Source organism: Candoia aspera, chromosome 2 (assembly GCF_035149785.1).
Source record: "Candoia aspera isolate rCanAsp1 chromosome 2, rCanAsp1.hap2, whole genome shotgun sequence".
In the NCBI taxonomy this organism is placed as follows: Eukaryota; Metazoa; Chordata; class Lepidosauria; order Squamata; family Boidae; genus Candoia; species Candoia aspera.
This window is the reverse complement of record NC_086154.1, coordinates 185309632-185325420: the sequence shown is the minus strand read 5'-3', so window position 1 is coordinate 185325420 and position 15789 is coordinate 185309632. Positions and strand designations below refer to the sequence as shown.

At 36.7% G+C, this 15789-nt stretch overlaps 1 protein-coding gene across 2 annotated transcripts in view; it reads left to right on the top strand.

Moving 5' to 3' along the window:
- Window positions 1-15789, top strand: part of FOCAD (focadhesin) — a 153567-nt gene that overhangs the window by 45405 nt on the left and 92373 nt on the right. For both annotated transcript variants that reach the window (XM_063295015.1, XM_063295016.1), the window contains 4 exons: window positions 1495-1599; window positions 3127-3228; window positions 4413-4543; window positions 6055-6181. In XM_063295015.1, coding sequence (XP_063151085.1) covers window positions 1495-1599; window positions 3127-3228; window positions 4413-4543; window positions 6055-6181 — 465 coding nt within the window. The remainder of the gene's footprint in view (window positions 1-1494; window positions 1600-3126; window positions 3229-4412; window positions 4544-6054; window positions 6182-15789) is intronic.

Sequence of the window (15789 nt, the reverse complement as noted above, 5' to 3'; positions counted from 1 at the left end):
AGAACAGAAAGATTTAGACTGGTCCATAGATCCCTGTCTGAGGGACTTTAACAATCAGCTCTGTTAATGTAGCTGCATTTTTTTCGTAGAACTGAATGGCTATCTTCAGCTACAGTGTGATCCTGAGCAAAGATATAATTGGTTTAAGGAATTCCCAGCAGGTACTAATAGACACCAGCTCATATACGAAGGCAGGACAGGCAGAAGACTAGCAGAGCACATCCACAAACACCAACTAGCAGTCAGAAGACACGATGAGAACTCCTTAATCTCACAACACATGGACAGACTCAACCATAGTTTCAACTGGGAAACTCTGAGCATCCTAAACCAAGCCAAATCCAAAAATGTCAGAGAATTCCTGGAAGCCTGGCACTCAGACAAAGCAGCCATCAACAGACACATAGAGATAAACAACATTTACATACCATTCAAAAGAGACAATAGAAAAGCCAAAAGACCAGTACACACTCTTGCCAGCAATCAACACCCAGATATGCAAAAATCAACACTAGGTTTAACACCAGATGAATCATCAAACGGCACAATACACCCCAATCAATGAACTATTAACCCAGGCAATCAACCAAGCAGCAAACAACAGCCCAATCAAAGAACTCCCAAGGAGAGAACAACACCCCCACCAACACAAGCAGGGCAAGCCACGGTATATAAACTGAGAGCAAGGCCCTCTTCCTGTTCGCACTGAAGATGTTGCATAGCCTGGCAATGAAACGTCTGCAAGAAAACAAGGCTCAGAGCAGCAAGGACTCCACGAAGGCACTTTTTTCTCTTCAGTCTGAATCACTGCACACCCCTTTTAATTAAGATAATCCAATTCATAAAAGAGGAAATAGTTGGTGAGCACTGTTACTGAACTACTGGAGGGCATTAATGCTCATGGGAACCGCGGTAGTTTAGTATGGCACGAATGAACCATCCTAAATATTTAGCGTATTCCTTTTTTTCGTTTGTGAAGACATTTTGAAACTTTCCTTTTAATGGTAGTTTAGTTAACCAGACCAACAATTGTTAAATGTTTAATGTTAATTCTGGTAAGTTTTGAACAAACCAAGTGCAAGCTTTTTAGAAATAACCATATAAACCTTGTAGATGACACAGAAAGTTGTATTGTGCAAAAGTAGAAGTGTACAGTCCCAGAATTCTCCTCACAGACGCATGGGAAGAGAGTCAGGAAGAGGAATGTGTGAAACTGAAGTTTTAACCGTATTAAAATACAATTTGTCATAATATGCAAATACTTTCTACATCCTCCCTTTAATTGCTTTTGCTTCATTGTCAGACTTCAGTTGTAAACTATCAATTTTTCTTTCTTTGCAGTATTTCACAGTAGCTTATTTCCTTTGGTTATCTCAAACCTGTTCTGTTCTGAAACTAGGGAAAGTAAGCACAGAAGAAAAGCTGCTATTTGCATTAGTATTATATATCAGTGATATAGGATGCCAGTTTTAGGTGGGTTGCTTTTATGTTTAGGTGCCAAATCTGATTCCAGTTCTGATGTTTAAGTTGGGAAGACCATTGGAGGCCACACTCTGCCGGGACATCTTGTATACTTTACCTGCTTTGGGTGTTCATAAGGTCAGCATGAAAATATAACTTATCTCTTGTATTACTTACATGAGGTATGATTAATTTCAATGCCATGTTTATTTTGCATAGATCTTAGCTACTTGTGCTAATACGTGAAGACTATTTATTGTAAGCCGCCCAGAGTCCCCCCACAGGGGAGAGATGGGCGGTGAATAAATTTATAAAATAAATAAATAAATAACACTGGGACCCAGATTGCATGGGTTAAAAAATGTCAACTACAGTTGTCCTGATTTTTGGTCGGTCCATTGTGTATCTCAGGCCCAGGAGCCACTTCCTTGTGGTTTAATGCTAAACTACCATAGTAATCCTTGGAATGTGCAGTTACATGGCTCAAGACAATCAGGTGGGAATATCCATCGTGACTCACTCCCTTTAGGTGGGTACCATCTTAAGGTACCAAATGTTGTTATACTGGCATGGGAGAAGGTTAAGAAAATGCTTTATAAGTGGGTTTTCTGACTGTTACATAGAGGAACTGCTAAATGGGAGATGAATTCTAGTGTTTTCAGGTAGGAAGTGATGAAGAAGAAAGTAGGAATAGTATTGTCACTTTGTAATTTATCAAAATACAGACAATCCAGCTACTGATTAATTTGGAAGGTTCAATTTAGTTATAATTAAGTATTTATCTTTAATAATAAGTAAAACCAAATAAATACATGAAATGAATACCACTTCAAATAACAACCTTATGCTCAGTCATTTAAAATACTAAATATGATTGGAGAAGAATCATTATTTAATATAGAAATTAATTATAGCTATATTGAGAGCCAGGGTGGTGTAACAGTGGAGGTGTTAAACGAAGGCCAGGGAGATGCAGGTTCAAGTCCAGTCTCAGCATAAGCATTTGGGGAGTGATAAAATCAGACTCTGTCTCTCAGCACAACTTACTTTACAAAGAAGGAAAAATTGGAAGAGGGTGTGTTATGCACACTGCCTTGATCTCCTGGAAAAAAGGTTGATATAACGCTCAGTAATAAGTAGCATCTTACTTAACAATTCATATTTTCAATTTGCATCTCTGAGCAATCTAATCCCAATGTGTGTAATGAATATAGTTCATTGAAGTCGCTAAGAAATAAGTAAGAATTCATTGTATATACTCAGCAGAACAATGATCTTTTAATGGTTTATTTACATAGATTTATAAAAACATTATATATAAAGTTTCCAAGAATTAGTTTGTCCCATATCAAATATATTAATTTCTTTGAACTGTAAACACCATGTCTTCTCTTATCCTCTAATCAAAGTACAGATTATAGATTATAAATTAATCCAATGTGGCCATCCCTTCCTGTTTATATCCAATTTTTACAATTCTGCTTCCTCTACTTGTGATGCTAAATTGTGCAACTCATCAAATTAAAAATTGCTTTCTCTATGTCATCTTAAACAGGGAGATCACTTGTCAGTGGGTCTGGATTTGATACAAAATTAATCTCTCTGGATTTATTTTACATGATAAATGAATGTAAGAGAAGTTGCATTTACAAAAATATCTTCTAGGTCTGTGTTGCACAGATTTTACGTGTGCTGCAGGTGTTAGGAAACACGCCAAAACTTCAAGCTGTTACATTACGACTGATGACATGTTTATGGGAGAAACAGGTAAAGCTTTGCAAACTGTTAATTTTTAGTTTGAAAAAAAAAATTGCTTAACCATGTCATTCACCACCGTAGCAAGGCCTACCGTTGCAACCTTTAAGAGATGGCAAAATAATCTTTTCTTGAAAATACCTTTTTGTTTTTTATTTAAGTAATAGATATGTATGCGGGGAGTTTTGGAGGGCTACATACAACTGCAGGTTACCCATCCATAATATAAACACTTACCTGAAAGTTAGTCAAAATAGCGTGTACAGGAATCAGTAATTTTTTCAGGTATGCACCCCCCTTTTTTCATCCATTCCAGTCCAATGGAGTGTTGGAAAAAAAATGATGCAAAGGGGCTTAAGTCCCTGTCTGTCAGTGGGTAAGTTTCAAAAAACTGAACAGAATTTATTGTGGGGTGAAATCAAATTTGGTGCTGGGAAGAAGCTGGCAAAAGAAAGATTGAGTTTTAAAATGCCCTGGATCTGGCTGGGCACTGTAGAGAAAACAATTCCAGAAAAGATTCCTCTTTCTATGGGAAAAGCATTGGGCAATATCTCAGAATGCTGCCTACTCCTCCATTTTAAACCCCATTATTTCTTGGTCACAGTACCCAGAGCAGAGTGTACAGTAGTTTGCCTGCTCAGTGTTTCACAGTGCATAAGTACATACAAATACATGCAGACATGTGAGAGGAGAGCAGAAGTGTATACATACACACATGCTCTCACTCTTTGTTACATAGAAGAAAATTCAGATGCCTCCTATGGCAGCTGCTGGTAAAGAACTTGAAAAGAATTCCCAAAGCCATGCTCTACTGTATGTCCTTTCCCTGTATTTTTAAAAATGGTCCCAAATTTTGTCAAATTCTCTGAGATCTTTGCATGAAATCTTGTGAGAGCTCAAGTGTGATTACCAAGATCTGATATGGTTTGGCGATCTTGGAAGGTTACTTACACACAGACACTGTGGTATGTGCAGAAACTTTCCTGGCACTTTTAACACCGTATTGCCAGTGCCTCATATATTATCTGCCAATAGACATAAAATCGTTTCAAGCTATGCATTGTAGGATGGGATAAGAACTTGTAAAACTCTTGGTGTTTGAAATATAGGTTATTTTAATAACAGTAGGGCATCATCCCCATAAACTGTCACTTCCTAACCGTCTATTTCCTCTTTCCCTATCAAAATATATTTAGGATCGAGTTTATCCGGAACTACAGAGATTCATGGCAATGTCTGATATGGCTTCATTATCTGTTAGTAAAGATACTCAGTGGGAAAAGGTGATTGCCAAAGCTGCTTCTATCAGAGATATATGCAAGCAAAGGTAAATTGTAGCTTTCTTTTCATTGCTATATGTTAAATTTGCTTATGTTCTTCTTGGCTTGATGATACGTATTGTTTGTTAACATCAGAATGTTAACTTTTTTTCAGCAAAGGTTCAAGGCAGAAGGCTTTTGAGCAACGTGGTCAAAGTTTTTGGAGTTGTTCTATTTATACCATAATTTTCAATCCTCCTTCCCCCTTTTTTTCTTTTTTCTTTAAACTGATATTATGCTTATCAATTCTAAAGTTGCACTGATTTTATTTCTTCAACACTTCTGTGTACTTGTATTTTTCTTTTGTGGAAAAGAAAAAAATCAAATAATGTATTTTTGTACTGATAATAATGATAGTAAGGATGCAGCCTATGAAAGGGAAACCTAACAGCCTAAGATCTAGGTTGTATAAAGCCTCTGGATTGGCCAGACTTGGTGTATGTGTTACGATCCTGTGCCCTTGCTTTGCCGAACTTCGTTTACTGAGTTCAGGTTCACCTTTCTCAGTTTCAATTTTATCATCTGGCTCTGGCATTGTTGCAAGAACATATGGTTTGACCTTTGTATACCTTAAAGGGATACAGTGACACAAGCCCAGTCCCTTTTCCCCATCTGCTTCTTCACAGGATTCCTTCAACTCATATTCAGCTGTCCTAGGCCGAACACCTTTCAATTGATGCAAGTTGTTCAGGATATAGTATTTGTCTGAAAAATTGGATAAGATGTAACTAAATCCTTAATGAATCTGTCATGTCTGAGAATGAATTCAATTTATTTCATGCCTTTTCCACAAGTTGTACTGTTACTGGAGTTGTCACTAAAGCATAATACAGTCATGGTTTATTGAATAAGGTACAACAGTTGAGCTTACACTTAATCGAAGGGAATACCTGTAGCTCAGGGTTGAACTGTGGAGTCCTTGGTGCTCTCTGAGCCTTGTTGTTTTCTTGTAGACATTTCATTGCCAGACTAGGCAACATCTTCAGTGCGACTGAAGATCTTGCCTAGTCTGGCAATGAAACGTCTGCAAGAAAACAAGGCTCAGAGAGCACCAAGGACTCCACTTACACTTAATGTTGAACCACAGAGCAGTGGTTGGTGTCACACATTATAGTAATGTTCACTTTTTTAATTAGATACTTTAAAGAAAATACATAAATATAAGAGAGAATATGAAAAAAGAATAAAATAATATAATAAAGATGAATGAACCAGGAATTTTAAAATGTCATGGAAGATTATAGCTTTCCTGGCACCAAGCATTTTTATGTTCTCCCTTATGGTAGGGGTGGTGAATTATGCCCTTCTAGTTGAAGCTGAACTTCAGTTTCCAGCTGCCCCATCCGTCATGGCCAGTGCTTGGTATGGTATGTTAATAATATATGGAGGGCCACAGATTCCCCTTCTACACAATGTAGAAAGAGACAGAGTCTTTTGCTTCTGAAGTTGTAGAACTTGGCATAGCCATGCAATTACGTTCATTTTCTGTAATTACATGATAACTTTTGTATCTTGTTAGGCCTTACCAACATGGAGCAGATATGCTGGCTGCAATTTCCCAGGTACTGAATGAATGCACAAAACCTGACCAAGCCACACCTGCTGCCTTAGTCTTACAAGGACTTCATGCACTTTGTCAAGCTGAGGTACAGTTTACTGAGGGCTATTTTTCTCCTTCATATATTGCATGTTTTGTTCATCGTTCCTTTCTAATAGTTGCTATTGGAATAAAATCCCATGTTTCATTCATGTTAAATAAGCTCCTCATTCATTAGTCATCCACTGACAGATGCCACTTCTTACTTTTTCAGATAATAAGTTGCACTGAGACCTGCCAACAATGTGCTTGTCATTTTTTGACCAATCTGTAGGTTTAAACGGAAATAAAATTCTCCTCAATGTGTCATATATTTTTGCCAGTCTATACAAGATAAGTACAAATATATTGAGTTTACCTATGGCGGAGATGTGATCTGTTGCCTAAGATCTCCATTTCTGTGGTTGCCCCAGCCCCTGCTATTATTATCTGTAGTTGCAGGACTCATTTATGTTGCTTTCTAGTCAGCCTTGAACGGCTTATCTTTGAGGCCCAGATGTTTTAGATAGCAGTTGTTCTCTTAATAGCTGTAGCTTCAGTCTCTGTGTACAGTTTGTAAAGCCACTAATGTATAACTTAAATATATTCAAGATGGTTAAAGAATGACCAAATTAAAAAGTGCCAAAAACAAACAAAAAGATTTGGCTTTGCTCATTATAAAGTTTATCTTATTATCTCGGTCATTGAAAAGAAACCCAAAACTTCATTTAAAACAACTGAGGCATTTTTAAGCATTAATATTTCTTTAAAAACAGTAAAATGAAGGCTGCAGTCCAATTTATGTTTAGCAAAAAATCATTCCAACTGAACTCAAGGGCTATGAATACAGTATCTTAATTTGGTTAACTAAGTTAACTTTTTAAAAAATGAGACTGGAATACTCCTAGATCTTGTGTCACCTGATTGAAACAGGAAGTTACTACAGAGTTGTCATAAAATTATATTTCAATCATTCATGGATTGGCTCTGAAAAGTGTTGTTCTTGATATATACGTTGCAATTGTGCCTTGATTTTTTTTAAAAAAATCCTTTTATTTTGATTCTGGTCTTATCTTAATGCCCAAGGACCTATTTTCCTCCATGCTTTTTTTTTTTTTCTTCAGGGATGGGGATATAGTTTGTAACACCTGGAATATCAATTACAGGAGTATTTAGGTTTCCTCAATTCTTTTGTTAGCTAGTAATATTGAATTGGTTTTGGAGAACAGCAGCAAGTGGTAGCTTTGTCTAAAGATGGGCGAGGAGAGAGTATAAGTGGAACGAGGAAAATGTTACTTGGGATTGTGGTACTGTTGGTTATATGACCATGAAGATGTTTGAATGTAAGCTGCCGTGGCATCTGGGATCCTGTGGCATCTCATACTGTGGATGGTGCAGCTGGAAATAAATACAGGGAATCCAGGACAGTGAGATAAACTAGGGGGCTGTTCCTGGTCTTGATCATTATGAAAGAGCCAGAACTCAGAAGTACAAGAAAAGGAGAGTGTATAAAAGTAATAGGAACACTGTTGAATAGCTGAATAGTTCACTTCCATTGCAGCAGTAGAAGTCATTCACTTTCATTGTATGTCCTAAATTACTGAAGCAATTTAGAAATAGCAACTTCAAAGAACCACACCGGCCCTCCCACTTCATATGTAGGCACAATTCTTATTTTTTGTATTTATATGACACCCAGTGAGTTTTTGCAGATGGCTTAGAATTAGAACCATCAGTGAAACATTAAGGTACAATTATAAGCTATAAAAGAAGAAAATGGAATATTAAAGTTTCCAGCAGCAGGTAATATAATTAACTAACCAGTCATCTAAAAAGCAGAAATTTTTGACAGTTAAAATGTGAGAACTGCTTGTTTTTTTTAAAAAATGAGGTTTATGAAAATTTTAAAAGGTATGGAAAATAAAAAGCCGTTGGAAGGACCGCAAAGCAGAATCTAGTCTAACTGCTCCAGGATAGCTTTATGTAGCTTGTGTACTGTATCATAATCAGAAACATTTTTTTCTTTACAGCCATCTACTAGTCTTGATAGTAGGGGTACCAGGAGAACAGCCTCTAAATACAATCTTACATTAAGTACCTCTGATATGAGGGAGCTACAACTGAATTGTTAGGGAAGGAATTCAATGGAGAAACACAAGTGCTGGAGGAGACCTTTTTTTTTTGTAGTTGATGCTGAACTATGAAAAACATCTTTTGGTCATTAAAGTACTACAATGAGGGTGGTGATAACCCTCAAGTGATGGGAGTGAGATTTATTTTTCTGCAGGTATTAGCTGAGAAAGTGGAAATAAGAGGAACATTGAGGGAAAGAGACCATAAATGTTCTTCATTTTAAGGGAAACTAAAGCTGGCTTATTTTATCTGGGCTCATAAGCCTGGTTAGTACTTGTATGGGAGATTATCAGGAAATGACAGGGCTGTAGGCTAGGCTAGGAAGTTGAAAAATATCCTGGAAGAAGGGAATGGCAAACTACTTCTGTGCTGTTACCAAGAAAACTGCATGGATGCATCCTTGAAGTCATGAGAAATCACACTCATTTTGAAGGAGAGAGTCTAGTTATAGCTGAGTGCATTGAACAGGTATCCCAGACTGCAAGAAAGCATATTTTATTAAAATTCAGAGCAATGATAAATAGGATTCAGTGATCAGAGAAGCTAATTAGAAATGGAACTCAGAATTTTAAAAAGAAATACTAAAAACACAATTGCAAACAATTTCATTGTGAAAAAAAATATAGATGCCAATAGAAGCTAATGTGAAAGCCCAAAAGCTGCCCAGAGTCACTTGTTGAGACGGTTGGCGATACAAATCAACTAAATAAATAAATCTCTTAGTGAACATCTGAAAACAAAAACAAAAAGAGAGAGAGAGAGAGAGAGATGTGTCGGAAGACTGTGCAGTGCTTTGGATTAAGAGGCAAAAAGATGCTTTGAAGCATATGTGGGCTTCAGTCTGTCTGAGCCCCAGTCTCTTATCCTTGAGAAACCTTGGAAAATGAAGTGCTAGATAACTGAAGGAGGCAAAATGTCCGCATCTTCAAAAGGGAGTAAAGAGCAGATCTAGGGAATTACAGACCAGGAATTCTGACACTGATAGCTGGGAAGATTATAGAGCTATCAATCTATAAGAATCTTGAAAACTATGCAGCGCTTAGCAGAAGTTAACATGGTTTTGTAATAATATCACATCATTATTTCATTGGGCAAGTTTAGAGAAGAGCAGTGAAAAATAATCAAGGAACTAGAAATGAAATCCTATGAAAAGAAATTAAACCCATTGGGAATGTTTAGTCTTGGGCATCTTCTAATCCCTGAAAGGATGTCACAGAATAGGTCAAGACCTGTTCTCTATTACCTCAAAGTAGCTGATGAAAGAAAAATAGTTTGAAGTTATAGGAAAGCAGATTCCAATTGAATATTAAGGGGAAAAGTAATGGTAAGAGCAGCATGAGGGTGGGCCAATTATTCAGATTGGTGGTGAGCCTCCCATCAGTGGCTAAGTTCTGACTAGAATGCCTCTGTTGGGGATGTTTTAATTCTATTTTCTGCTCTGAGCAGGGATTTATGGTTTCTTTCAACTCTGGGGTTCTGTGATTATATAATTTTAAGAATGTCTTTAAAGAAGAATACTGTAACAATCAGCATGGGAAGACACTTGAATCTGAATCTCACAGAATAAACTGCAATTTGATTTAACTGCAGTGATTGTCCTGTATTAAAATATAATAGATTACATGAAGTACAAAATACTGCTCATGAATCACTCATATTACTCCTGAGTATCTGGCTTGCTTTGAGGTAATTTATGAAGACAGCTAACTCTTCATGCATTTAAATAATAGATCTATTTAATGAGACTTACAGTGTTCTTTGCTTCTCATGTCAAGCCTGGAAAACATACAGAGTAGTCTTTGCCAAACCATATTTGCTAAGTCTTGGCAAATCCTTTTTTTTTTTTTTGCCAACATAATTCAACAGAAGCCAGCATATTTTCTATGAACCTTCATGTCCTGGTCTATAATAGATTTCATGTGAGAACTATTACCAGGCAGGCCAAGTTTCAGAAAGGAAAAAGCTAACTTTGTCTGTGTGTGTGTGTTTATAGTCTTTTCTTTCCTGGAAGCAATTCTGTGTGGTTTATTCCTTGATCCTTCATTTATCAGGCTTTGACCAGAGAGAAGACATACAGAAAGGCAAAAATGAAGGGAGAACTGACAGAACAGAATAACACAGTGAAAACTGTGACGATGACAAATTACATCACCTAGTGAATTTGACAAGAAGAAGAAAATTGTTTCTTGGGCATTCTTAAAATAACTTTGCTATTAAACTGAAGCAAGATATTTTTATGCATTAAAAAAAGCAGAAACTAAGCTTCTTTTGGCTGAAAAATCTTTTCCTTGGAGACTTACAATCTACTCTTTGAGATTTATTCCATATGCTTCCTGTTAGGCACAGGTAGACATAGTGAAACACAAAGGTGCCATTTAGAAAAAAAGCATGGGGGCAGTTTCATACCATATTCTTCAGGAGCACCAATGATTCTGGATATTTGGAGGAAAAGAATATAACATTATGATAACAAAAGCCACTACAGCCAACTTTTAATCTTGCTTTTAATTATATAGTTACAATTCAGTTTTTTAAAATCTCTGGTATCAAATGATCTTGAGTTTGAGTAAGAAAGGGAGTTACAGGAATTAAAGCTTCATCCATGTCAGAATGCTGGTATTGGGAATAAAACAGTGATTTTAAGAATTCAGGCCCTTGGCACCAATTGACCTTAACCTTGTATGAGCCTTTAAAATCCCTCTTATACCTTTTGTATTATACTTCGTATTATTGGTATCCTTTTCTGTGCCAGCAAGCTGCCTTCCAAGTAATAAATTACCAATTATAGATCTGTGATTAGCTATATATAAGTGGTTGCAGTTCTTCTACAAGCTAATAGATGTAAAAGATTTTGAAAAAGTCCTATTACTCTGAGGAAAGAATATCCTTGTGGTCCAACAGGCAAGGCACAAATCTGGGTTGGTAAACTATCAGTTAAGTGACAAATCCAAGGGAGAAGCAAGTGACCAGGTGAGACGAAATCCAAGATCCAAACACTGCCAAGCATGGTATTCATAGGCAAGAGCTGAATTTTAGATAAATTCTCAGCACTTTCCAGTGTAAGTGAGAGCAGTTGGTAAGCCATGCTGAGATTCCATTCAGTGCACAACTGCCAAGCAGTCATATGCCTTTTTAGCTAGCCTCTCAGATCTGTAAAGACCAGTTTTCTCATCCTGGACCCTCATTAACTTCCTCTGCCTAGGAATAAATGACTGTATTTCTGAGTTACTGTCAGGTGTGGATACAGCAGAGGATCCTGTGAACTTGCTGGATCATCTGTCAGTATAAGAACAGGATCACTGGTTCCAATACATCTGCCACTTGATTCTTCTGGCTCTACTTCCTTCCCATCTTCCTCATTTGAAGACATGGCAGGGCCATAATGTGTTCTTTGGGCTCACTTTAATCCTAGTTGAATAATACTCTAATACGTTGTAACATCTTCAGATAAACTCAAGCGATTATTAAAATAGAAAAGGAAACATTTAGCGGTACAACATTGGATAGGACGTAGTTGTTGGACTTTTTTGCAAACCATTGTGATGAATGATGCCTATTGCAGCCCTAAAACTTGGGCAGCAATTATTTCAATATTAAAATGTCACTTAGGCCTTTTTCTGCATTTATGTTTAGGGTTTAGGGTTTGATCTCTGATTTGTAGTGACTTAGATATAAATGCTGTATCAGTGGACAAAAGTCATTCCAGTGAATGTATCTTGTCTTTCCCCTCTTTTTTTTCATTCCCCTCCATCTCTCTTTGTTTTCCTAAGCAGAATGACAGTGCGTGTCTATTTTAGTGAGAGTTACCTTTTGAATGTTGCATTTGATCTGAGTTCTTCTGTAGCACAATGTACTCTTTTTTTGTTTTGTAGCGTATGGTCATTCCAAGCCTCAAAAAAAAAGAAAAGGAAAAGAAAAATTCTCATGAGTTGGTATTTGTACATTGTGGCAAGCTGGTAGAGCTCCTTCACAACATTAAGTACCAAGGCTTGAGAAAATATCGTGTAAGAGGACTTTGTGTTTGTTTTACAGGGTTTTAGGTTGTTTCCATTATAACCGACTCTGAGCAGAGTACAATTCCCCTCTATCAGTTGGGGTAAAGACAAAAAACAATATATAATAATACAGTATAATTAATCAAATCACCATAACAATTTCTAGTTGCTCAAGGGAATTTTCTCACTATAGTGAACAATTTTTCTTGAAACCTGTTGATCCCAGTCTGGACTGTCTCTTCTCCTTCCTTCCTTCTTCCCTCCCTCCCTCCCCCCCCCCCCTCCTTGAGACATTTATACAATTATGAATGCCATTTTTAGGAATAATCACATCTAGTTTGGCTCTCAACTGAGGTAGTTGCAGTTTGGGCTGAGATCTGTCAAGAATTAACTCATTTTTCCTCCCAACTTTCTGGAGAGTAGTTCAGAATGGTCATACACAAGAGGGTTAGTATGTACTATAAAATACATTTCAGATCTTCATGCAAGTTAAAATGACCTCTGACAGTAACTACTGGACTCATATAAACCCATTGTATTTTCTTTTATGAGCTTTGCTTCTAACAGAAAGGGATATGAAATTCTCTTTTTCTATATGCAAATGATGTCACTAACAATGTACTCTTGTATGTATCTATTCATGCCCATTCTCAGCTTTGGCAAGGATAATTAAAGCATTTTCATGTTAAAAGTGTATATCAAATCAGCGTGTTCTGTTGCTCAGAAGCATGAAAAAGACACTGTCAGTAGTCCTGAAATCTGTGACATTAAATCCTTGTTAGTTCTTAGAGATGGAAATGATCTATTCATGCTAAAACAACAATAAAGGAAGGAACAATAAGCACAAAGTTTAAAACAAACTTACAAAGACTGTTTGCACCCACAGCCTTTGAACACTGCCTGGAGTTACAACGATGCTTTCTGATCAGCTATCGCTCTGTTGTGTCAGAACTAATAGGTGCCCCCATATTGAGGAACAAAACCGCTTTCATCTTCTGCGACTCCTAGAGGGTGTTGTGTTCTCAAATAACAGCAATGTACAATTGAGCAATAACTATCCAGACACTGGGCATTTCCTGGGGATTCATGACCGAGAGAAAGAGTTCACTGCAGGCCATTTATCACAAAACAGAATTAGCCATTCCCCGGAAATGCACCATACTAAGATCATTACTGTAGTGCTGTTATTACCTTTGCATTTGTTTACATTAAAAAAAAGTAATTTGGAAAAAAAGAATAATTTTGATTTTTGTACAACATGAGAACGTTTACAATAGCTGATTCTCAGTGTTGCTGCTATGTTTCATTATTCCAGAAAACTAATTCTTGCAGAAAGAGCCAATAAAACATCTGGATTTGAAGTGAAGTGTGTTAAAATAAAATTTATTATCGAAATGCTTCAGTATGGATAACAGTGTCCCTAAAGAGTGTCCCTATATTTTAAATTGGGGATGGATTTTTATATTACATTCTAAAGATATTTTAATAGCGTGGTGCTGAGATGCTACATTTCTGATTGGCTTCACTGTTACAAACTCAGAATGTTGTGTTTAACTTTATGGGGTGGGTTACATAAGTATGAATATATAAATAAATATACTGCCTAAATCAGCAGTTTGGTGTTTGAATATTTTCCTTTCTCTGAATCAGATATAATGCTTTCTTATCTAATTTTACCTCTATTATAAAGTTGCCTGTAAGTGGGTGTGTGTGTGTTTAAAGTGTATCTTTGTATTAAGAAATGATAGGTTACTGTTAACTTCCTTAATGCTGAGTATCAAAATTTTTATTTTATATTTTATAATAAAAATAGCAACTTTTTATATAGAGACTGACACATGTGTTCAAATACTACAGTAGATGCTGTGTGTTTTTGTTTTCTGTATGTACTGTATATATACACAAGTACAATAGTGGTTTAAGGACAGATGTGATGGAACATATCACATGGGAGAAGCTCAGAAACTTAAAGTGTGTCTCCAAAGTAGAGAGTCTTCTCTGGGCCTTGAGTGACCCAGTAATCCGAAGGTTCCAAAATATCTTTTCTGTAGAAGCTTCTCTCTGAAGGGACGTCTGCATGTTCGATTGGAGAACCCTTCCAAGAATTGAGTGGTACCTTTTAGGAAGTATTTTGAGCTTTTATAGCTTATGAAACTCTGGAGTTTTACTACAGCTTTACATTAAATGAAAATCTATTCCATCCATTTCAACTCCTAGTTAGAATTCTCAGCCAGACAGAGAAAGAAAATTTTGGTTTTGCTTTCAATCTGTGTTACTTAGCTGTCTGCCATCTTCCTTGTCCACAATCCATCCCACAAAGCTAGCTTTGGGACTCCCCCTGTCTTTTTTTTCCTGGTTTTGTTTACTTAAACGACCTAGTGTTGGGAAATACTTAATTTTAGAACTGAGTTGTTCCATTTACCAGATTCTACTAAACTCTGTCTCTAAATTCAGGATGAGCAATACATGATCTTCAGATGTTATTGGATTACAGCTGCCATGCTCTCTGATGACTGGCTATACTGCCTAGAGTGGATGGAAGCTGGAGTTCAGTAACATTTGGAGGACTACCAATTACCATCTCTCCTCCAGATCATCAGTTCCCAAATGTTCAGGCCATGTCCAGTTACCAGATTGGTTTTTTCCCACCATTAAATGTTGCCAACCCAGGTTAACCTTTCCCTTCACAGTTCAGGGTAAGATCAGCTGTTTTTTACTGGGAAGCTTTTTTCTTTACCACTAATGTTCTTTCCATGAATAAATGTCTGGGAAAGACTATACAGCTCTAAAATAAACTTTCTCTTATACCAGGAAGTCACTGGTATAAGCTAATGCAGCATTTATACCCAATAAATTTTGTCTTTACAATATGCAGAATTTAAAATATATCATGTTTTCTTTCCTATGGAAATAAGATAAATGGGTCTATTTTTCTGAGTATATCCTGTGCCTTGAATGAGGATATACTGTACCTTTGATAACCTGGTTATTAATACCTCAGCTAATTTGAGATTATTATTAGATAAGTGTGAGATGGTTTGTAAAACTATAAAATTAGAGTTTTAAAAATAATTTTTAAAAAACCTGATCTTTCTCTCCCTCCCTCCCTCCCTCCTCTCTCTCTCTCTCTCTCGAAAATGCTATTGATTTACTGTATCTCAACAAAATTCCAAGGGCATTTGGAAAAGATCAGTAACTTTGAAGGCTAGGGAAATTTTGACTTTGTCTGTCATGAACAGGGGGAGCCCAACCACCAACGGAGAAGCCTGGCTGACTGGCTGCAAATCATGATTGGTGAATGAACCCCACTGAGCTGGAAATAATACCGTGACCCAAACTACGATAATCATCAATGCTATTATACTACCTTGGTGAATAACTGCCTTGATTTAGGTTTTGATTTAAAAAAAGAGCATTAATCTTTTTTTATGGTGTTTCAGCTTAGAGGACACTGGGGGGCCAGATGTCATGCATAAAGTTGTTCTGTGATAAGAGCATAACTATAAACACATAAAACTGAGGAACTTTATAGAGGAACTTTATGCTAGTG